The 24288-nt window shown below is 41.7% G+C and overlaps 1 protein-coding gene across 1 annotated transcript; it reads left to right on the forward strand.

The window, feature by feature from the left end:
• Nucleotides 1-882: 882 nt before the first annotated feature.
• LOC117381356 (ras-related protein Rap-2a-like) lies at nucleotides 883-23307 on the forward strand. The gene is made up of 2 exons (XM_033978310.2): nucleotides 883-1412; nucleotides 20029-23307. The coding sequence occupies exons 1-2, from the start codon at nucleotides 1099-1101 to the stop codon at nucleotides 20264-20266; spliced, it is 552 nt and encodes a 183-aa protein (XP_033834201.1). The 5' UTR covers nucleotides 883-1098; the 3' UTR covers nucleotides 20267-23307.
• The last annotated feature ends 981 nt before the right edge of the window (nucleotides 23308-24288 follow it).

A 24288-nucleotide genomic window follows, 5' to 3' on the forward strand; every position in this document is an offset into this window, starting at 1 on the left:
AAAAACATTGCAGAAACACAGTGACAGACTGGGATCTTGACAGAAGGAGTTTAAATCAGACTAAAAACAATATCAGCTAGTTTTAATGTTGGTCATAATTAACACAGGTAGGCCTATGTCCAGATATATTTTGATAAAGCATTAGGTATGAGATGGTTAGACTGAATAATATAAAATTTTGCTTTATATACTGGGCTATTTCTTTTGTCAGTTTTCCATCGAGTCCATTAAAAAGGATAAAACACGTTGGAAATAGCTAATCTATGTGATTAATAAATAGAAGAATGCAATTATCTTTGTCTCCTGCAAAGGAGTTCAGTAATGCTACTACCAGCCCAGCTCGCTTCACCAAAATATCCCAGTTTTCATGCTGCGTTGTCGTCTGATTCACGTGCCCAATCAGACGCACTAATCACTGCTCATTTTCCGCTGTTTTCCCTTTTTTTGCTCCAGGAAATACCTCGGTGCATCCACGGATTCCGAGGCGAGAGGAGAGACGCAAGAGGAGGAGGAGAGACATCAGAGGAGGAGGAGGCGAGAGGAGGAGAGACGCGAGAGGAGGAGGAGAGACACCAGAGGAGGAGGAGAGACGCGAGAGGAGGAGACGAGAGAAGGAGAGACGCGAGAGGAGGAGAGGCACAGAGGAGGAGGCAACCTGAGCTTCTGGAGCCGAGACGCGAGAGGAGGAGGAGAGACACCAGAGGAGAGACACCAGAGGAGGAGACACACCAGAGGAGGAGAGGTGCGAGAGGAGGAGGAGAAGGAGGAGAGGCGTGGAGTCCTGTAGCCAGTCCCTCGCGTCTTTTTACCACTTTGAAACCCTCGGATCATCTTTGCTGTTTCGTATAAACTTGTAGCTTTCACATAAATGGCTGATACTTGGAGGAGACAATGCGCAGCCGCGTGTTTAGCTCATCTGACGGTGGTTAGCTCGTGCGTAATGCGATGTGCGGCACCGCTGTGTCTATGAATAGCCCATTTTTGTGCATTATGGATGGTCTGCCTCCCAGATAGCGTGGGAATTGTGTCGTAAACATGTTTTGTAAGCGGTTTTCCCATGCCTAAATCATGCGTAAACACTGATTTTTGGAATTGGAGATGCGGGAATACAAAGTCGTGGTATTGGGAAGCGGTGGAGTCGGCAAGTCGGCGCTCACGGTTCAATTTGTGACCGGGACTTTTATTGAGAAGTACGACCCGACCATAGAGGATTTTTACCGTAAGGAGATCGAAGTGGACTCCTCGCCTTCGGTCCTGGAGATCCTGGACACGGCCGGCACGGAACAGTTCGCGTCCATGCGGGATTTGTACATCCGAAACGGGCAGGGCTTCATCCTGGTCTACAGCCTCGTGAACCAGCAAAGTTTCCAAGACATCAAACCAATGCGAGACCAAATCATACGAGTGAAGAGGTAAAAAAAACATGTCAACGCTTTTCTGGACGCTCCATTGCTCGGTTCTGTGGAGATGTTACTGTTTTGACAGTTTCACAGTACTGCATTTCAACATTTGTGTCACCCAATTCTTTTAAAGGTCCACTATGTAACTTTTATGCTAGATTAGACTAAACCTGGACTAAACCAGGATTAAACCGGGACTAAACCAAGTCTTAACTAGGACTAAACCAGGACTAAATCAGGTCTAAACCAAGGCTAAACCAGGATTAAACTAGGTCTAAACCAGGACTAAACCAGGTCTTAACGAGGATTAAACCAAGTCTTAACTAAGACTAAACCAGGACTAAACCAGGTCTAAACAAGGACTAAACCAGGACTAAATCAGGTCTAAACCAAGGCTAAACCAGGATTAAACTAGGTCTAAACCAGGACTAAACCAGGTCTTAACAAGGATTAAACCAAGTCTTAACTAAGACTAAACCAGGACTAAACCAGGTCTAAACAAGGACTAAACCAAGACTAAACCAGAATTAAACTAGGTCTAAACCAGGACTAACTCCGGTTTAAACCAGGACTAAACCAGGACTAAACCAAGACTAAACCAGGACTAAACCAGGTCTAAACCAGAACTAAACCAGGAATAAACCAGTTTTAAACCAGGACTAAACCAGGACTAAACCAAGTCTAAACCAGGAGTAAACAAGGATTAAACCATGTCTTAAATAGGACTAAACCAGGACTAAACCAGGTCTTAACTAAGACTAAACCAGGACTAAACCAGTTCTAAACCAGGACTAAACCAGGACTAAAACAGTTCTAAACGAGGTGTAACTAGGACCATAATTTTGAGACTTTGGCCAATCAAATAAACTTTGAACAATAGACTTTATGTCTTGTATAAAGTTTGACAGCGCTGTGTCATTGGTAGAATGCTAAGTTTTCCCTACCTTTTACAAAGAGGTTGTGGGTTAGACTCCTGATTTCTCAGTAGAGTATGCATGTTCTCCCTGTGTGACTGTGAGTGCTAAGGTTGTGGGTTAGAGTGCAATGTACATGTTTATAGTTTGTGTTGCATGAGAAGGGCTTCCATTGTGTGTTTTATATAAAGACCATGTGTTTTTCACCTGTTTGTATGAACTCACTCAACTCTCTCCCTCTCACTCTCTCACTCTCTCTCACTCTCCATCACCCTCTCTCTCCGCCCCCCCCTCACCCTCCCTCTCTCTTTTTCTCACCCTTTCTCCCTCTCTCTTTCTCTCTCCCTCTCCCCCCGTTTCTCTCTCTCCCTCTCTTTCTCTCCCCCCTCTCTCTCCCTTTCTCTCTCTTTCTACCTCTTCCTGTCTGTTCCTCTCTCTCTCCCTCTTTCTCTCCCCCCTCTCCCTCTCGCCCTCTCTCTCTCTCTCCCTCTTGAATCAATTACCTGTTATTGTTGTGTCTTTGAGCAAACACCCACAGTGCTATCTATCTATCTTGATGGAGGTATGCTGGTTACATCACCAGGGGTCAAATCTGTGGAGAGGCGAGCCCGTTCACAGTAAAAACTACAAATTCACAGTAATAATTCACATAGTTCAACTTTGCAATAAAACACCTAGAACTGAATAAATGCTATACAAGTTTAATGCCATACTGTGGAACATGCAAGACCAAGCAAAAAATTGTAGCAGGCAGGTCAAGTCTGTGGAGAGGCAACCCCACTCACAGTAAGAATGCATATTTTTCCAGATATGTTTAATGGCATACTGTTAAAATACTATTAAAGTAATAACATCTCGCTGGAGACATAGAGCTCTGGACCAATACCAGAAAAGTTACATGGTGGTTCTTTAATATAACAGTGGACAAATAGCCTCCATGTATTTTACAACATGTGTTAGGGCTGAACCATTTGGGGATAATATCGAATTGTGATTTTTTTCTGATTAGATTTATGATTTATGTTTTAATAAGATTCCGTTCAAAGTCACATTTTAATCACATCCAAAAAAATACTGAAATCTGAACTGACAAACTAATACAACAATCACATTTTAGAATATGTTTTTATGCACAATAAGACATAGGGAGGGCATCTGACACAAAGGAAGGGCATCTGACACACAGGAAGGACACCTGACACAGAGGGACATTTCAGGAAATTTTTGTACAGATTTGAACTACAGGGTTAGACATTTTTATGCACAATAACACAGGACATTTTGAAACAGCAGACTTTATGATTTGCTAATTGTAATTTTGTTTCCTTTGAGGTTCATCATGCAGGTGTCGCCTTAACTAAGACTAAACCAAGACTAAATCAGGTCTTAATTAAGACTAAACTAATTATGATTTTGTTTCCATGGTAGTTCATGGTGCAGGTGTCGTTGTGGTCACGTGATGACCTGCCTCCTGTAGAATGTGACCGTTACACAGCCTGACGTCTCACACTGAGCTTGACATTTCAGTCTGCAAGTTGTGTGAAATACATTGAATTGTGGCTGTATTTACACTACAGGGGACAGTAGTGAGACCTATAGGACCTGACAATGGGCTTCGTTCACATTCTGTAATTTGATGATGTCATAATCTCTGATGGAGGGTGGGGCCTGTATAAGTCTGTGGGAGTCTCTAAACTTCTGCTCCACAAATGTTGAACCTTCTCAGTATTAGTTTGGAATTGGCTCCAAACTCATATTAATTTTACAGCTAAAGTGATTTCAATCGATAAATGAGCGACAGTAGCTCAGTTTGTCATCTGAGCCTGTTTGTGTGCACACTGGTGTATGAATGTGTGTGCGAATGTGTGTGTGGTTCCTTCATATAAAGACTATTTACCATTTAACAATCACTTCAGTACAGTTCTGTACAGTTTTGAATACAGTGGTCCCTCGTTTATTGCGGGGGTTGTGTTCCAGAAATTACTCGCAAGTAGAAAGTTTTATTTTTTACAATTATGCTATATGTTTTAAGGCTGATACACTTTTCTCACACAGGCATTAACATTTTCTCACATTTCTATCTTGTTTAAACTCTCTCAAACTTCAAGCCTTCATAGATTTTTCAAAATAAGACCGGTATTATAGAACAAAACCAAATGCTATACTGTACTGTAAATAAAAATGACAGCTTTTAGAAATACTGTAGCAAATTAAATTTTAATGATCAACCTACGAGGTGATTAATAGTGACTCAGGTGTATTTCACAGTTCCTCTGACCGCGCCTCTTCGTCCTGGCGTCGCTCCGCTGTAGTGTCTCGTAATGTTCTTTTTTCTGCAGTCACTGATCCACAAAGCTAAAGCAGACTCCATCCGCATGATGGTCTTGTTGTGGCAGTTACAACCGTTTTTGCAACTTATTGCTGCTGTCATCCTTATGTTATTTTCCTCCTTCTTTATGTGACAAACCAAAGATTCATTTATGCCATAATGGTGTCCTACAGCCATGTAACTTCTACCTTCCCTCAGCATGTCCAGAAGACCAACTTTTTCTGGAATGGTTAGCATCTTCCTTGGCCTTTTAGGCGTGGGCGCAGGTACCTTTGTCGGTGCAGGACGTTTCATCGACATTGTGGGTTTTGTTTGGGAGAAAACTTACAAACATACAGCACTTCAGAGTCACACTGTGATCAAGCATTTATGTAAATTTGGCTGAACTCATTCTGTACTGTACAGGAGACACGGCACGTCCCTCAGCCAATCAGGACGCGGAACACAATGCATGTTCATGCACTGTTAAAAAAGCATGCAAAATTGATTCCACTTTTGTTTATTTATCTTGACAGTAGGGATGCACCAATCACACTTTTCTAGGTTTGATGCTAATACCAAAACTTTTGACTTTAAGTAACTGCTGAGGTTACTTAAAGTCAAATATGAACTGATACCACTGTGGGGACGTAAAATTGCACTTATTTCCCTAAAACAGAGTGAACTTATTACACAGAGATCCAGTATCCAGTGTTACGTAACAGTGAACAGCTTTGTGTGAAGAAAAGCCCAAGCATTATGAGACATTTTGGGTCAAAATGAACCTGTAAATAGTAATACTACATCCAGTTAAATATCTAACCAGGATTATGGAATATATTATTATGTATATTATGGAACTGATATCTGATCCAGCAACCTGCCCTGTGTCAGCTCAGGTGAAACTTGAGCGAGTCTACAGTGTGCTGATGTCACGTCAACACAAGCTTTTGATTGGAGAATGAATTATAATGGTGATGTGTGTTACACTTGTCTCTCGAAATGAACCCATTGACCTCCATGTTGATGACATCACTGTGCGGATGACACTTTTATGGCAGTAGAAGAAGAAAGGGTGGTGATGTCGTGGTGAAAGGGCTTCTGGGAAATTTGCTGAAATGAGTCACGGCATATTAAAGAAATCTTACCACCTGCTCACACGGCTTCACCCGCATCAATATTTCAATAGGCCTGTCTGGGGCTGCGGCTCTGCTGATAACGAGAGGCACACACACGCATTCATCTAGGCCACATATTTAGTCAAACAACTAAATACATTTTACATTAATGAAGTTGTAGTAGTTATAGTGGTAGTTGTAGCACTTTATAATATCAACACCTTAATTAGCTTTAACAAAGCATGGACAAAGACTTAATTCACAATGAACAAATAGATGATATTAAGATATGAATTAATGATATGAATACCCTATGAATAACCTAACCCCTTGATTAAGTAGTTAATCTTGAATTATTCTTAAATCAGAGCTGTTCGGTAAACTGGACTTTATCCATTTTCTGGTTGTTTCTTCTGATTGAGCCTCTAAAATTGTATTTTGAGTAATTAATGTTAGAGTAATCTTTAATTGCTTAATTTCAAGGCACCATTTTGGCAATCTACCTCCGTTTAACCTCCACGCCATGTGGCGCTTTGTTGTAGTTCACTGTGTTTTTCTCACAATGAAAATCAGATACTAATCGATACGAATACTACTATCGTAACTAGATACTCATGACTAGGTATCGATACTAAAAAATATTACTCAGACAGGACAACCAGTCTTTGTCTTTGTCTTAGTCTTTTTATTATCATAGTGGTATTGAAATGAATATTGAGCCAATTCCTTAGCATCGAAATTAAGTTTGAAATTTTTGTATCATGACAACACTAATACACACCTTTAATTTGTTTCATTTAACATAAAAAATGTCACATATCTGAGGTACAGTGGAAATGATTTTGTCTTTACACTTGTCCATTAAACTCACCCAGTGTCATCTCTGAAAATCAGGACACAGTGTATCCATATGTCTGCGTGTGTGTGTGTTTATGTTTGCGTGTGTGTGTTTATGTCTGTGTGTGTGTGTTTATGTTTGCGTGTGTGTGTGTTTATGTCTGTGTGTGTTTATGTCTGTGTGTGTGTATGCTTATGTATGCGTGTGTGTATGCTTATGTATGCGTGTGTGTATGCTTATGTATGCGTGTGTGTTTATGTTTGCGTGTGTGTGTATTTATGTCTGTGTGTCTGTGTGTTTATGTTGGGGTGTGGGGGTGTTTATGTCTGTGTGTGTGTGTATTTATGTTTGCGTGTGTGTGTGTTTATGTCTGTGTGTGTCTGTGTGTGTGTATGCTTATGTATGCGTGTGTGTGTTTATGTCTGTGTGTGTGTTTATGTCTGTGTGTGTATGCTTATGTATGCGTGTGTGTGTGTTTATGTCTGTGTGTGTATGCTTATGTATGCGTGTTTATGTCTGCGTGTGTATGCTTATGTATGCGTGTTTATGTCTGCGTGTGTGTGTATGCTTATGTATGTGTGTGTTTATGTCTGTGTATGTGTATGCTTATGTATGCGTGTTTATGTCTGCGTGTGTGTGTATGCTTATGTATGTGTGTGTTTATGTCTGTGTGTGTGTATGCTTATGTATGTGTGTGTTTATGTCTGTGTGTGTGTATGCTTATGTATGCGTGTTTAGGTCTGCGTGTGTGTGTATGCTTATGTATGTGTGTGTTTATGTCTGTGTGTGTATGCTTATGTATGCATGTGTGTGAGTTTATGTCTGTGTGTGTGTGTGTATGTTTATGTCTGCGTGTGTGTGTGTATTTATGCCGGTGTGTGCGTGTGTGTGTATGCTTATGCATTTCTGACTATCAGGACTCAGTCTCCATCTTGATTCAGGTTTGATTAATCGCACAGCTCCAAGTGGAGACAGTGATTCACTTCATCAGGAAGTCAACACATGCAGGCTTGTGTGTGTGTCTGCTTATGTCTGCATGCATGTGTGTTTGCATGTGTTATTTGTCTGTTTGTGTGTATGCTTGTGTGTGTTTGTGTCTACTTGTGTGTGTTTCCGTGTGTGTTTGTGTGCTTTTGTGTATTTGCGTGTGGTTGTGTGTTTTTGTGTGTTTGTATGTGTTTTTTTGTGTGTGTGTGTGTGTGTGTGGTTTTTATGTGTTTGTGTGTGTTTGCATGTTTTGCATGTGTTTGTTTGCATGTTTGTGTGTATGTGTGTGTGTTTTGTGTGTGTATTTGCATATGTTTGTGTGTCTTTGTGTGTGTGTTTTGTGTGTCCTTGTGTGTGTTTTTTATGTGTTTTGTGTCTTTGTTTGTGTGTGTTTCTTTGCATGTGTTTGTGTGTGTTTTTGTGTGTTTCTTTGCATGTGTTTGTGTGTGTTTTTTGTGTGTTTGTTTGCGTGTGTTTGTGTGTGTTGTGTGCTTGCTGGTTTATAAATGCAGTTGTGTTGTTGTGAAGCTCTGTGCCTCTGTTTCTCGTAGAGTCTGTTTAAAGTAGGTCGTCCTCTTCACTGTCTCTTCCCCTGATTTCTGTTCAAATTACAGAATCTTATTTCATTAGTATCACAACACACTTACATGTCATAGTTATTCACTTTAGGGATGCACTGATCCAGCTCTTTCAGCTCCGATATGATATTGATACTTTGACTTTAAGTATCTGCCAATACCCAGTAATAACCAGTACCAGAGCAGGGACAAGAAATGGTACTTATTTCCTTAAAACACAGTGATTATTCCACAGAGATGCAGTAGTGTTATGTAGTGTTACGTAACTGTTATTTGTCCTTCCCATCAGAGTGAACGGCTGTGTGTGAAGAAAAGCTCAAACATTCTGTGACATTCTGACGTCAGCCTGTGAATTGTCTTATTACATGACCAGGCAAAGTTTGGACACACCCTCCTATTCAGAGTTTTTTCTTCATGTTTACTACTGTCTACATTTAGATACACACAGAAGACATCAAATATATGAAGCAAAACATATGGAATTATGTAGCAAAGAAAAAAGGTTTTGTATTTTATATTCAAATCCTCAATATGGCCTCCAGATGTTTAGTAGAGATACTTATCTTTTGGTCTTTACTACATAATTCCACATATCTTGCTTCATATATTTGTTGTCGTTTGTATGCATATAAAATGTAGTAATAATAAAGACAAACACAAATATTGAATGTGAGGGTGTGTCCAAACTTTTGACTGTGTGTACATCCAATTAACAACTTTCATTCTGACGGCCCACCCGCGGGCCGTCGCCTCTATATTACAACAAGCATGTATATTACATGTATTTCTGTGTCACCCACACAAACAATCTACACATCAAATGAAAGCTACGGCATTCATCTTTCTGAATATGTAAACCACATGTGTCACAGTCAAGGCCCGCAGGCCAAATGCGCCCCTCCACATCAGTTTATGTGGCCTTGGACAGGGTAAGTTAAAAGGAATGATGGTCTTAAAATCTCAATTTATCAGGAGATACACGGTTACACAGCCATATTTTTACATCTAGGCAAATGTATATGCAATATTTGTAACTTGAATAAGTCATAAATACAGAAACAGTTAATTAACAAGGTGAAAAAATGAGTTGATTTATTTTACATCTGGCCCTTTGAGAGCAGCCATTTTGCTGGTGTGGCCCTCGGTGAAAATGTGTTTGACACCCCTGATGTAAACCATTTACACCTGTAATCACCACAGTGCTGACAGGAAAGACGTTTTTACAGAGAAGTCAGAAATGTGGATTTGGACTTCACTTAACTTTGAGCGCTCTGGTTCTGTCAAACATCAACATATTCACACAAAGTTGGTCTCATTCGTTCCGTACAGGTCCAGAGAATATAATGCAGTAAAGAAATTATGTCCACAAAAGACGTTAGATCCTCCATGTCCAATCTGCTGCAGGAAAGTGAAATCTGCTCCGTCACTTTTTTGCATTTCTTTTGTCAATTTCAAGCATAATAAACTTCTGACAGCGCCAACAGTAAATCAGTGCTACAGATGACTGAAAGAGTACGCCTCACTCTCCCCCTTGTAGAATCAAGCTGTTACATTACACACGTTTAGTGATGTTTTCCCCTTAAAGCCAATGAACAGCGAAACACCCCAATGCGTGAAATGCAGTGGTTTACTGTAAACAGACGGACTATGCTGGGCGCGTAAAAGGAGGAGACTGGATACAAAGATCCATGCGTAATTGCGTAATTTTACGCAGCAGTTTTGCGTTTTAAACATGACGAAACGGACAAAACAAAGGAAGTACGTGACCGAGGACACTGTGGATGTTTATACAAGTTAAACTAGAGGCATCTTGGACCCGGAGCGGTTCAGGAGCAGAGGACCTTATGTTTTGATGGTTTGGATGTTGTTCCTGATCCTTAAGTGTGGATTATTCTGCTATTGACTTACTTGTGGGTCAAATGTGTATTATGTGTAATCATTAGCATTAGCTAATGCCAATCTGCACCCCCCTGACCACCACCAATCATCACGCGCACACCACTTGAGTGAAGTGTCTTGCCTAAGGACACAATGACAGAACTAAGGACAATTACAATTGTGTGTTTGTTTACATTTTGAAGTGTGTGTGTGTTTGTTCACTGTTTGCAGTGTGTTGTTTGTAAATATATATTTATTTTGACCCATACCACTTGTTTTGACTATATTTTACATACAAATATATATTTTATATTGTGTTTTGATATGATATATAAATGTACAGTAATAGAGCAGCTGGGTGTGCAGATACAGATTCCTCTCAGTGTGAGTTTTCAGTAGAGCCTCACTGATGTCTGTGGGTTGAAACATTCAAAAGTTATTGCAGTTTTTCCAAACGTTCTCCAAATATCTTCATTCGGATAGGTTTGGAGAGGCCTGGACTTACTGATGATAAAATGAGTGTAAAACTCTAATTTTTATAGGTATTGACCTCAAATTTGAAATGTAAGTGGTCAACAATCTTATTAGTTGAGATATAGTGTATTTTTGTCCCCAGCTCCCTACTGCAGCTTTCTACACCTTCATTTTCACAAAGAAATTTAGGCGAGGATGAGAAAAAAAATTTTTTAATGCGTATTCCAAAGTGTATAAATGCTCAGCAGACAACCATACAGGGATTCTGACAACTGTGGGTAAAACTATAGGGTGTTACCTTTACAGAGACCCCAAACTTGTGCATATACTACTAAGGGTTCAATAATGGTGATCATTTTAATTTGGAGAGGTCAGAACAAAGGCAATTTCACCAAAATGACTTGGAATGCTAAGGGGTTTTAAAAGGTCCAATCAGAATATCAGCTTAACAGATATCACGAAACCAAGCCCCGATCCAGTATCTCAGGAGTGTCCAAACTATGGCCCGGGGGCCAAATGCGGCCCTCAGACCAGTTTTTATTGGCCCTCAGGCCTCCTGCTGAACCGGCCCAATTGATTATAAGCAGTACTTTAAACAGCAAATTAAACTATTTCTGCCACTATATCCTCAAACATGTTGGAGGTTGGAGACATGGACTCCGAGTGGGCCATGTTCTCCACCTCTATTGTCGATGCGGCTGCTCGTAGCTGTGGTTGTAAGGTCTGTGGTGCTTGTCGCGGCGGCAATCCCCGAACCCGGTGGTGGACACCGGAAGTAAGGGATGCCGTCAAGCTGAAGAAGGAGTCCTATCGAGCCTTGTTGGCTCGTGGGACTCCTGAGGCAGCTGATGAGTACCGGCGGGCCAAGCGTGCCGCGGCTCGGGCAGTCACAGAGGCAAAAACTCGGGGTTGGGAGGAGTTCGGGGAGGCCATGGAGGAGGACTATCGGACGGCCTCAAAGAGATTCTGGCAAACTGTCCGACGCCTCAGGAGGGGAAAGCAGTGCTTCACCAACACTGTTTACAGTGCGGGTGGAGAGCTGCTGACCTCGACTGGGGATGTTGTCGGGCGGTGGAAGGAATACTTTGAGGATCTCCTCAATCCCACTGTCACGTCTTCCGAGGAGGAAGCAGAAACTGGGGACCCAGAGGCGGACTCGTCCATCACCCTGGCTGAAGTCACTGAGGTGGTTGGCAAGCTCCTCGGTGGCAAGGCTCCGGGGGTGGACGAGATCCGCCCTGAGTACCTCAAGTCTCTGGATGTTGTGGGACTGTCTTGGCTGACACGTCTCTGCAACATCGCGTGGCGGTTGGGGACAGTACCTGTGGAATGGCAGACCAGGGTGGTGGTCCCTCTGTATAAGAAGGGGGACCGGAGGGTGTGTTCCAATTACAGGGGAATCACACTCCTCAGCCTTCCCGGTAAGGTCTATTCCAGGGTGCTGGAGAGGAGAATCCGACCGATAGTCGAACCTCGGATTCAGGAGGAGCAGTGTGGTTTTCGTCCTGGTCGTGGAACACTGGACCAGCTCTATACTCTCCATCGGGTCCTCGAGGGCTCATGGGAGCATGCCCAACCAGTCCACATGTGTTTTGTGGATCTGGAGAAGGCATTCGACCGTGTCCCTCGTGGTGTCCTTTGGGGGGTGCTCTGGGAGTATGGGGTCCGGGGCTCTTTGCTAAGGGCTGTCCGGTCCCTGTATGACCGGAGCAGGAGCTGTGTTCGCATTGCCGGCAGTAAGTCAGACCTGTTCCCAGTGCATGTTGGACTCCGCCAGGGCTGCCCTTTGTCACCGGTTCTGTTCATTATATTTATGGACAGAATTTCTAGGCGCAGCCAGGGGCCGGAGGGGGCCTGGTTTGGGAACCACAGGATTTCATCTCTGCTGTTTGCGGATGATGTTGTCCTGATGGCTTCTTCGAGCCAGGACCTGCAGCAGGCACTGGGGCGGTTTGGGATGAGAATCAGCTCCTCCAAATCCGAGGCCATGGTTCTCGACCGGAAAAAGGTGGTTTGCTCTCTCCGGGTGGGTGGTGAGTCCCTGCCCCAAGTGGAGGAGTTCAAGTATCTCGGGGTCTTGTTCACGAGTGAGGGAAGGATGGAGCGTGAGATTGACAGGCGGATCGGTGCAGCGTCTGCAGTGATGCGGTCGCTGTATCGGTCCGTTGTGGTAAAGAAGGAGCTGAGCCGGAAGGCGAAGCTCTCGATTTACCGGTCAATCTATGTTCCTACCCTCACCTATGGTCATGAGCTTTGGGTAATGACCGAAAGGACAAGATCGCGGATACAAGCGGCTGAAATGGGCTTCCTCCGCAGAGTGGCCGGGCGCACCCTTAGGGATAGGGTGAGGAGCTCGGTCACACGGGAGGAGCTCGGAGTAGAGCCGCTGCTCCTACACGTTGAGAGGAACCAGCTGAGGTGGCTCGGGCATCTGCTCAGGATGCCTCCTGGACGCCTCCCTAGGGAGGTGTTCTGGGCATGTCCCACCGGGAGGAGGCCCCGGGGAAGACCCAGGACACGCTGGAGGGACTATGTCTCTCGGCTGGCCTGGGAACGCCTTGGGGTCCCACCGGAGGAGCTGGAGGACGTGTCCGGGGTGAGGGAAGTCTGGGAGTCCCTGCTTAGACTGCTGCCCCCGCGACCCGGCCCCGGATAAGCGGAAGAAAATGGATGGATGGATGGATGGATGGATATATCCTCAAACATCACATTTCATTGTGATACAGACCTAAAATGAATGTGTTTCAAGCCTTATTAATACACAGCGGCTCTGTCAAAGCTGTGTATTATTTATTTATTTATTTGTATTTGTATTTATTCAGTGTGTTTTATGTTTTATGTTGCACTTTATCACCAAAATAAGTTCCTAGTTTGTGAACTGTGTTCACAAACGATGGCAATAAAAGGATTCTGATTCTGGTGTATAAAGCACCGCACTGCACTGGTCACCGGTCTGTGGCCCTCCACTTCAAATATGTTTTGAGATGTGGCCCTTGATAAAAAAAAAAAGTTTGGGCACTTCTGCAGTAAATGTTTAAGTACGGTGCCGATATCTGATACTAGTATCGGTATTGGTGCATTGCATTGTTACATAGTAGGCTATTACTTTATCCAATACATTTTTTTTATTTGATAGCATTGTAGTTGCTGTCTGAACAGATGCTTAAAGGTCCACTATGTAACTTTTCATTTATTGCCTCATAGCTGGTTAGCTGCTGTCATGCCTTTAAAATCTTAATATTTTTTGGAAAGTCTGTGGGAAAAATAAATGGGAATTTTACTTCCGATAGCTCGCCAGGCTTTGACTTAAGCTCAGTTATGTAGTTTGTAGAAGAGTAAGTTTTGCAGAATATCTGGCCTAAAACTTGTGTGTTAATGTATCCTTGAGGGACTTAGCTGAGGGAGCAGATGGGAGCAGAGCGAAGCACACCGTCACAAAAGATAATGGTACTCAGGAGTTTGAGCAAAGAAGAGATTAGAGCAAAACATTTGAACATTAAAACTTTTGAACAGAATTATAGAAAGAAGTGCCCATGCAGAAATATATATATATTGCAGAAATATATATATATTGCAGAAATATATATATATTGCAGAAATATATATATATTGCAGAAATATATATATATTGCAGAAATATATATATATTGCAGAAATATATATATATTGCAGAAATATATATATATTGCAGAAATATATATATATATATATATATATATATATGTATGTATGTATGTATATATGTATATATGTATGGCCTATGGCAGGGTTGCCAAAGTGTTGAGACCACCCCATAACCATGCAATTTAATACAAAAATAAATAAAATGTTGTAAACACACAACAAGAATGTGTTCATTTAAAAGCCACAGTTGAGCAGCCTCAGAAATATTGTTAATGCTATTGTTCTTTTTTCTACTTTTGGCCAATTTGCCCTGCCCTGTTTTGTTCGCACATGTTTGAGTAATTATGCATATTAAGTCTGCTAAAATATTGTCATTGGCAATATTTATTTTTTTGAACTGAATTCTGTCCTGAATTTCAGCCCTCAGCTTTTTCTGAACTGGCCAAACAAAGCCTTCCCTATCTTTGACCATGTGGGCGCAGCCTGATGCTAACTCAAGCTAACTGATGCTAATCTCATGTTCAAAGGCCTTCACGCTGCTCTGATGCTGTGTCTAATGGCAGCAGAATAAACTACATTTCCCATGAGGCTTTGTTGGATGCACACACTTCCTGATCCCTGGAATTTAGCGTTAGCTGTCAGAAGTGGAGAGGCAACCCCACTCACTGTGAGGATACATGTTTATCAAGTAATAAAATATTTGTTATTAAATACACTGCCTGGCCAAAAAAAAAGTCTCCACCTGGATTTAACTAAGCAGGTTGGGGTTGCAGCAGTTGGTCAGGTCTAGGTTCAGCAACAGTCTCTGCTCAAAGAATGAGGTCAGCTGACACCTGAATATAGTGAATGACCAGGTTATTCCATCAATGGATTTTTTCTTCCCTGATGGCACGGGCATGACAACGCCAGGATTCATCATGCTCAAATTGTGAAAGAGTGGTTCAGGGAGCATGAGACATCATTTTCACACATTTGGGATGTGCTGGAGAAGGCTTTGTGCAGCGGTCAGACTCTACCATCATCAATGCAAGATCTTGGTGAAAAATTAATGCAACACTGGATGGAAATAAATCTTGTGACATTGCAGAAGCTTATTGAAACAATGCCACAGTGAATGTGTACCATAATCAAAGCTAAAGGTGGTCCAACCAAATATTAGATTAGAGGTTTTTTTGATGGCAACTTTTTTTGGCCAGGCAGTGTATATGTTAATGCTACACGCATTCAGTATTCTGTAACTGAATACATTTTCAAAATATTCTTCCCATCACTGCTGATAGCCAACTACAAAGTGGTTTTAACCGGAACGATTAAGGAAAAGCCGACTCAAATACTTGGGACTTGTTCTGCAAAGGCATTCTGCAAATTGACATTTTGGAGCTTTCTTCCATGTTATAATATTATTCCCTCATTTTAGGTTATCTATGCATATTTGAGTAATCTAGCGTTCTCTCACGGGCCCTACGGTCAGCTGTAAGATTCTGTCCAGTGCTCCGCCCACAGGCCACCGTCACCTGTGCTCACAGATGTAGAATGCGCTGATTGTGATAGCGGCAAATACAGGATGAAGCAATACAGCATTTTGAAAATGATCAAATGTAACATGGTAGATGTAGGTAGATAAATAGTCCAGGAACTGAACCAGGAATCTTCTTGTTCAGAGGCAAGCGATCTACCTTCTCAGCCATCCACACATCCACTCTCTTATCATCCCATGATTAAAAGCTTAGACCTCAGATCATATTGCTAACACATGCTTTGCTTGCTGCTCCATTTGTTAATGAACACCGTACATTTTTTTAAACATATTTTTCACATATTTTTCCAGGACTAAACCTAGGACTAAACTATGACTCCATCAGGACTAAACCAAAGCAAAAACCTAGGACTAAACCTGAACTTAACTGGTACTAAACCAGAACTAAACCAGGACTTAAGTAGTAGGTAGGAGGAGGGTGCTTGGATCCCAGTCATATTGCTAACACATGCTTTGCTAGCTGTTCCATTTGCTAATTAACACTGCACATTTCATTCCTGCTACCTTGCTGTGTTTTCCCATACTTTCCAAGCACAGTCAGTTTTCTGGTGCCTAGCTTGTTGTAAATCCTCCACTGGGGCATTTTTACACAGCGAGTGGTCATAATAATTGTTGTTTTAGCTCGAGGGAGAGTGGAAAATGCAGCGGCCATCTTGTATTATTTAGTTGTAAACATTAGCTTGTCTGTGTAGTGGTTTATGACTTGTTCTCAGTAGGTGTCTTTATCTCACGCTGAGTTGGGAAAGGTTAGATTTACAGAAAGTGGTTCAAGATGGCATGTCCCGTTAGTAACAATGTCATAGAAATGTATTGGTGCACAAGCATTTTGATCTGACCTGAAATTTAACATCGCAGTACTTGTATTATAACATCGGACTAAAAGAAACAAGTAAAACAGGACTAAGCCAGATTTAAACCAGGACTAAACCAGGACTAAACCAGGTCTAAACCAGGACCAAACCAGGACCAAACCAGGTCTAAACCAGGTCTAAACCAGGACTAACCCAGGACTAAACCAAGTCTAAGCCAGGTCTAAACCAGGTCTAAACCAGGTCTAAACCAGGTCTAAACCAGGTCTAAACCAGGTCTAAACCAGGTCTAAACCAGGTCTAAACCAGGACTACACCAGGTCTAAACCAGGACTAAACCAGGACTAAACCGGGACTATATCTATTCTTAACCAGAGCTAGTAGGTCTGGACTAAACCGATAGTGAATCAGGGCTAAATCAAGACTGTTTTATTCTTCTGTTGTATTGCATTGAAAAAGGAAAACGTGTCCTTCCTCTGAGCTGGGTTGCATCTCCACAAACTTCACTCTTCATTGGCCCCACATGCTTGTTTCCATGGAAATATTATTCCTTTATGACAGTTAATGTATCTGTCTCCATGGAGAATGTTCTGAAGTACTTACGATTTTCTTGGAATCGTGAGCTGACGTGCCTCCTCCAGAAAGCTACACAGCATTGCTTTAAATATTTGAATAATTTTTGACATCGCAAATCCACTGGTTTTTAAAATTATTATAATATTGAATTTTTTTGGTACTGCTTCTCCCATGACTATAAACTAAGACCAGAGCCATTGTTATTGTGTCTCTATAATGACACGTGTGGATCATTATGTTATAATTTACACATTTTAATTCACAATGTTCATCTAAAACCACTTCTTAAAAGAAACAAGTCCACTGACTTCCATGTTAAAAAACTGCGGTGCCAAATTGGATATGTTGTTGGTGCCCCCATGGATCACCGGTAGAGAAAATAAAACTGGAGAAAGAAGTACGTGTCACAGTGGCCGTGTGAGTCACAGTGGGCATGTACGTCACAGTGGGCGTGTACCGGTGGAGACAGGGGCAGATCGGCAACATGCTGTCGGCAACATGAATCACTCCAAATACAACTTCAGAGGCTCAATGAGAAGAAGCGACTAGAACATGGATAAAGATCTGAAAAGTCACTTTTACATAATAGGTCAGCTTTAACCAGGACTTAACCAGTATATTTAAGTTTCACAGAAGCTAAACTGTGACTCACTAATTCTGATCTGGTCCTTGCACCTCCATTTGAGAACCCTTCCTCTGTGAACAGGAGGTTTTCTGAGGGCAGCAGCCGAGGCCATGTGAAAGTACTGCATTAGCTTCATTCAATTATTCAATACACTGCTTCCATTACGGTGGCCTGCTCGCTCCGCTTATATCGACTAAAGAAGAAGGGAGAGAGGGATGGGGAGGAGAAGGAGGGGGGGATGAGAGGGAGGAAGAGAGGAGGAACGGGAACAGAGGAAAAGGGAAGACAGGGGATAAATGTGACAGAAAGAAGAGATAGAGAGATGAACATAAAGAGAGAGAGAAGGGGTGTAGGTAGAATAGAGATGGGGATGGAATGATAAAGAACAGAGGGAGAAGAGGCAGAGAGAGAGAGATGGACGGGAGAGGGAGCGGCATAAGAGAGAGGAGGAGGAGGGTGGGGAGAGAAAAGTTGTATAATAAAGAGAGGGGGGAGAAAAACAGAAGGGATGAGAAAAAAGTGGCAGAAAGAAGAGATGAAAAAGAGAGGAGAAAGCAGGAGGGAGGAGGAGGAAAGGGAGTGAGAGCAAGGGGGGAAAAGAGAAAGAGCTGTTTGTGCTTTGCCTGCAGTGTTCCGTTGTATCGCATTAAACATCATCTCTGTGGAACCAAACAGTTGGCGCCACCAGGCCAAGTTACAAGTCACATCTGTGCAGAAGCGACCCTGCTCTTAGCAAGAAAGCATGTTTTTCAGGGGTATTTTTAACTCTGCTTTTCTCCATGGAAATAGGTATGTTCCAAAGTATGACATTAAACTTTCCAGAAAAGCAAAAACATCTTCAAATCCAGTTGATTTAAAGCTAAAATGTCTCTCTCTGACCTGAATGGTCTCTTCCTAAACCCCAGCACCTGCAGACAATTAGGACTCATGCTAGTGCAGCTTGTGCAGCTCAGTGAGTGAATTGTGGAGGTTCTGAGCTTTCACATAAGACCTGTCCATATACTGAGAATGAAACACACATTTTTTCAGGTTTAGTTTGTTTTTGTACCTGACAGTTCGGACTGCACTCACGACTGCAGATGGTGTTACAGTCTTGCCTTCACCAGTAGGAAGACAGCGCCAAAACCTGTTTAAATCAACTGACCACTCCAGGCGTGGTTAACGACCAAACAAGATAATTGGACAAGAGAGAATACAGAGATACGCACATTTATGGGGTATTTTGGGGACCTTTGTTGCATTTTACTGCTAATGTTAATGAACTGATAGTCTTATAATGTAATCATAATGAAATGTGTAATTTAATGTGTGTTCACCTGCTCAGGGACTGCACATGGAAAGTAGCAGTAGCTAAATCTGGTACAAATCATCTTTTGTAAGATTAATGAATTTGTACATGGTACCTGATAAAAAATAAATAAAGACAGAAACAAGAAAAGAAGATATTAGATAGTTTCATTTTCACGCTAGATTTAGCTTTAGCCTCATCTCACAGTGCCAAAAACTTGGAATTACTAAACATCATATTGTCGTAACAGCAGGTGCAGGAGCGGACCAAGGAATGCAGACGCAGGGCAATTTTACAGTGTTTATTAACAGTTTGTCAATATTTCAAACACACGGGAGGCAAACCCGGCGGGCGGAGTGGTGAGCAGGAACGGGGAAAACAAGGACCGGAGCAGGAGTAATCCAGAGAGCGGGAGCCAGGGGCAGGAGACTGGAAACAAGCCGGAGACCAAGACAGGACAGGAGGTGAAGACAAGGGGTGGACTGTACCGGAGCTGGAGCCCAGGGTCAGGAGTAGGAACGAGCGAGAGAGCAGGAACCTGGGAAGCAGCAAAATCCAGTAAGACACAAGTAGGCAGGCAACAAGATACAAACTTGAGCAGGAACATTCATGTTTACACGCGGACAGTCTGGCTCTGAGTGTCTTCTGCCGAGCACTCATATACTCGACAGCAGGTGGTGATGATTGCGCTAATGCGCTCCAGGTGCGCACGGGAGGAGTAGGAACTCCGCCCAGCTCTGGATTCAGACAGGTAGGGGAGGGAGAGAGCACACAGGGAGACAGAAAATGCAGGCATCATGACACATATTGTGAATCACTGAGATCGTCCTTATTATAATTAGTATAATTGAGATGTGATTTTGATTGTATTTATTAAGAAATCATGAGTTATGTTCTGGTGGTGTTTCCAGGACCAGAGCCCTGGACCCTTGAGCATGGAAACACAACTGGGCTGGAGGGAGCCACTTCATAGACCCGCTCCAAGGCCCCAACCGTACTAGAGGAAAAGAGGCTCTAGAATGACTTTAAACAGCATGTAAAATCACATCTCTGTCCTTCTTGTGTGTGTTGCAGGTATCAGCAGGTGCCAGTGGTTCTGGCCGGAAACAAAGTGGATTTGGTGGAGGAGAGGGAGGTCTCTGTGGGGGAGGGGCGGGCCTTAGCCGAGGACTGGGGCTGTCCGTTCATGGAAACTTCAGCCAAAAGCAAAACGATGGTAGATGAGCTGTTTGCAGAGATTGTACGACAAATGGACTTCTGCCCCCTGCCTGACCGGAGGAGAGTGTGCTGTCCCAAGTGCAGCCTCCAGTAGCAACACTAAACTAAACAAATGGTGCTTTAAATGAGAGAAGGAGAAAGACAAGAGTGGGTTTACATTGAGGACTAAATCAGGACTAAAACCAGGTCTAAACAGGGCTAAACTAAAGGATGATCTAGGACAAAATCAGGACTAAACCAGATCTAAAATAGAATAAACTAGAACTAATCTAGTAAATTTAGTACTAAACTAGGTCTAAATCAGTCGGTATCACATCACAACAGTGCTTTAAATATGACAAAGGAAAGAATGCAAGATTCAACCTGCAAAATTAGTGTGTTTACATTGAGGACTAAACCAGGACTAACCCCGGACTAAAGTAGTAGATATATGTCCCAAATGCAGCCTGCAAAAGTAACAATAAACTACATGATGGTGTTTTAAATAAGAGACAAAGAGAAAGAATTCAACCAGTGATAGACTGGGTTTACATTGAGGACTAAATCAGGACTAAACCAGGACTAAAACAGGTCTAAACATGGCTAAACTATAGGATGATCTAGGACAAAATCAGGATTAAACCAGGATTAAATCAGGATTAAAATAGGATAGACTAGGACTAATCCAGGTCTAAACCAGAACTAAACCAACTCTATACCAAGACTAAACCGGGACTAAACCAGGACTAAACCAGAACCAAACTAAATGATAAAACTAGATTGAAACCAGGACTGCGCTAGGACTAAACTGTACAATTAAACTAAGACAAAATCAGGAGTAACCCAAGGCTTAACTGTGAAGGTAAACTATGAAGAAAACAGGACTAAACTAGAACTAAAGCAGGACTAAACTGTACAATAAAACGAAATCAGGAGTAACCCGAGACTTAACTAACTTACCTTAACAAGGATTAAACCACCATCAGAACTCAACCAGGATGAGGTCCTTTATCAGGACTAAACCTGGACTAAACCAGGAGTTAAGTAGTAGCATAACGTAGGAAGTAGGACTATGTCAGGGCTGAAACAAGTCCAAACCATATCTAATCCAGGTCTTAACTAAAACAGGTCCATATGCTCAAGCACTTAACGGAGACAGTGGCTGCATTGAGACTTCCACACCGCATACTAATTGGTACTTAACTAGGAGTAAACCTGGAACTAAACCAGGATTAGACCAGAACTAAACCAGGATTAGACCAGAACTAAACCAGTTCTAAACCAGGACTAAATCAACATTATTTGCACATATTTGAAAAAGCCAAATCAAAACTGGATTAATCAAATTCTCAATGTAAACACACAGTGACAGTTAATCTATCTGATATTTTGACTATTGCATTCTGGGAAATGTAGGCAAAAGACACAAGTGGCCAAAATTCAGGTTTTATTTCACAACTCTTTTCTGGACTTTTTTTTCTTTCTACAATAACTTTTGTCTCATTCTTCATTGTCTTCTTTTATTTAATTTATCCTGTTCCCAGAAAAGCAAAATGGTGCCAAAATCCTCCATCAAGATCATTGGACCAAGGAAGAATCTGTGCTAAGGTTTTGGGAACATTGCCATGGAGATAATGCAATTCAGCAACTTCTTCAATCTTAATACAGTGTAATGCTGTGCAAAAGTCTTAGGTGATTTTTTGGAGTTTAAAACAGGACTAATCCAGGGCTAAACCAGGGCTAAACCAGGACTAAATCAGGCCTAAACCAGAACTAAACCTGGTCTAAACCAGGACTAAACCAGGATTAACCCTGGTCTAAACCAAGACTAAACCAGGACTATACCAGGACTAAATCAGGCCTAAACCAGGTCTAAGCTTGGTCTAAACCAAGACTAACCCTGGTTTAAACCAGGACTAAATCAGGACAAAACCATGCCTGAACCTAGTCTAAACAGGACTAAACCAGGATTAAGCCAGGTCTATATCAGGACATAAAAAGATCTAAATAAATTATCAAATAGGGGTTAAACAACAAAGTAAAATGGAGTTAATATGGAGTAAAGCTGGTCTAAACCATCCTAGGTCTTGAGCAGGACCTACTAATATCAGATCTAAACCAGGACTAAACCAAAGAACAAAGCCAAGACAAAATCAGGTCTGAAATGTAAATGGTACTAGGTTTTAAGCAGAACTAGATTAAATTCCAGGGTTAGGGTTACCAGGACTAAACCAGACCTAAACCAGGACTAAACCAGGCCTAAACCAAGACTAAACCAGAACCAGAAGTCCTCTCAAAGATTTCTAAAACTTTAGCAGTTTTCAGTATTTTTGATTTCTACATTTGGTTGTGGTGTCACTGTGAGCTGCTGGTCCAGATGCTCGGCCTGTTTGAGTGAATGATTTTAATGAATGAATGTGCAAGATTAAATAAATTGCACCTTTTTGACGTGAAGACCCAAAAATATCTAAGTGTCCAAACTATAAGTGTCCAAACTTCTTGTAGAATCGTGGGATTAAGTAAAGCATGACAAGGTAAATAAACTGCACTGACACAATCACAAAATTACAAAAAAAAACTAGAGGTATGATTCTGTCCATGGCCCATATAATGCTGTTTTTAGAATCTTTGTTCTAATGTTTCCTCATCACAAACAGACCTGGAGTTGTGTTTTGTTTCATTCACACATGTTTAACATACAAACCCTGCATATTTAGGCTGAGTTCTTCTCTCAAACAGAAAACACAGTTCCAGCTTGTGATGTCATCATGTGGTAATACAGGAAGTGCTCCACTGTGTTTTTAAACTCCATACACCTTTACTAGAATCATTCGGATCATTTCAGCTCTGGAATTGCCAAACGTTACTGAACTAAAGGTAAAAGGAGGTGTTAACTTGAAAACTACCACTTCATGACATCACAAGGTGGAACTGAACATTTTGAGCTTTGAAGATGTAGACAGACTAATAATAACGGGTTACTCAAACATGTGTGAATGAAACAAAACACAACTCTAGGTCTGTTTTTGAGGAGGTAAAAGGATTATAACATATCTTAAAGCTCACAAGAGTCACTTTTGTGTGATATAGGACCTTTAAAGTGGAATAGACTGGTCTTTAAAGATGCACTGTGTAATTTTTCTGGTATAGGGTCTGCCACCTACTTGTCTCCATGGAGATGTTACTCAGTATGACATTTAAACTTGTATTCTGCCAGTGATTTAATTGCAGGTGTTTTTCTTGCTTAAAAATACCTTGAAAAACATGCATTCCTACTGATAGCTAGGCAGCGTCACTTTCTTGCCTCCATGGAGATAAGTCCAATGTTGTGCTGTGGAACCATTGACTGTATATAACAATAATTAAATAAATGCAAGGTGCCGTACCTCTTTTTTCAAAAAGAAAAAACAGAACAAGTTCATTTTAAATGGTTTGAAGTGGTCCAAACTTAGTCCTCATCGATCTTCAGTGCATCAAAATTATTCACAATAATGAGTTTATAAGCACTTTTCATAACTTTCAAAAACCAGAGTGGAGTTTTGCCACCAGGTTAAAGCTAATAACAACTAGCATGCTTACCGCACAGTTCCTGAATGCTTTATAATTAGATGCAGACAGTACAAAGTGTACTTATTTTGACCCCAAGAGCTGCTTCCATAAAGATCTGTTCTGGAGGAAACCATGTTTTGCTCAAATACATGGGAAAAATCAGGTACAGGACCTTAAACATATTAGACCACTCTGTCTCACTTTTATGAATCTTGTCTTGAAATTCTAATGAAAAGTTCCACAGTTTTCATCTCCACGATTACAGCTGTTTTCAAATGCCTTGTTACATCAAAGTGTTTCTCAGTGTCTCTTTATGTCACTTATTCTTGCAAAAAATAAATCTTTATGCACAAAAATGTCAGGCATTTTTATCATAAATTACACTAGGAACTAAACCAGGATTACACCAGAACTAAACCAGGACTAAACCAGAGCTAGACCAGGGATTGAACCAGAACTAAACCAGGACTAAATCGTGAACTAGACTATGAACTGAACTGGGATTAAACAAGACTAGAGGGACTAAACCAGGGCTAAACATCACCCGTCTTACCAACATTTAGGCCTTTCTCTCTTGCTGTAATCCAA

Source organism: Periophthalmus magnuspinnatus, chromosome 2 (genome assembly GCF_009829125.3).
Source record: "Periophthalmus magnuspinnatus isolate fPerMag1 chromosome 2, fPerMag1.2.pri, whole genome shotgun sequence".
Taxonomy (NCBI): Eukaryota; Metazoa; Chordata; class Actinopteri; order Gobiiformes; family Gobiidae; genus Periophthalmus; species Periophthalmus magnuspinnatus.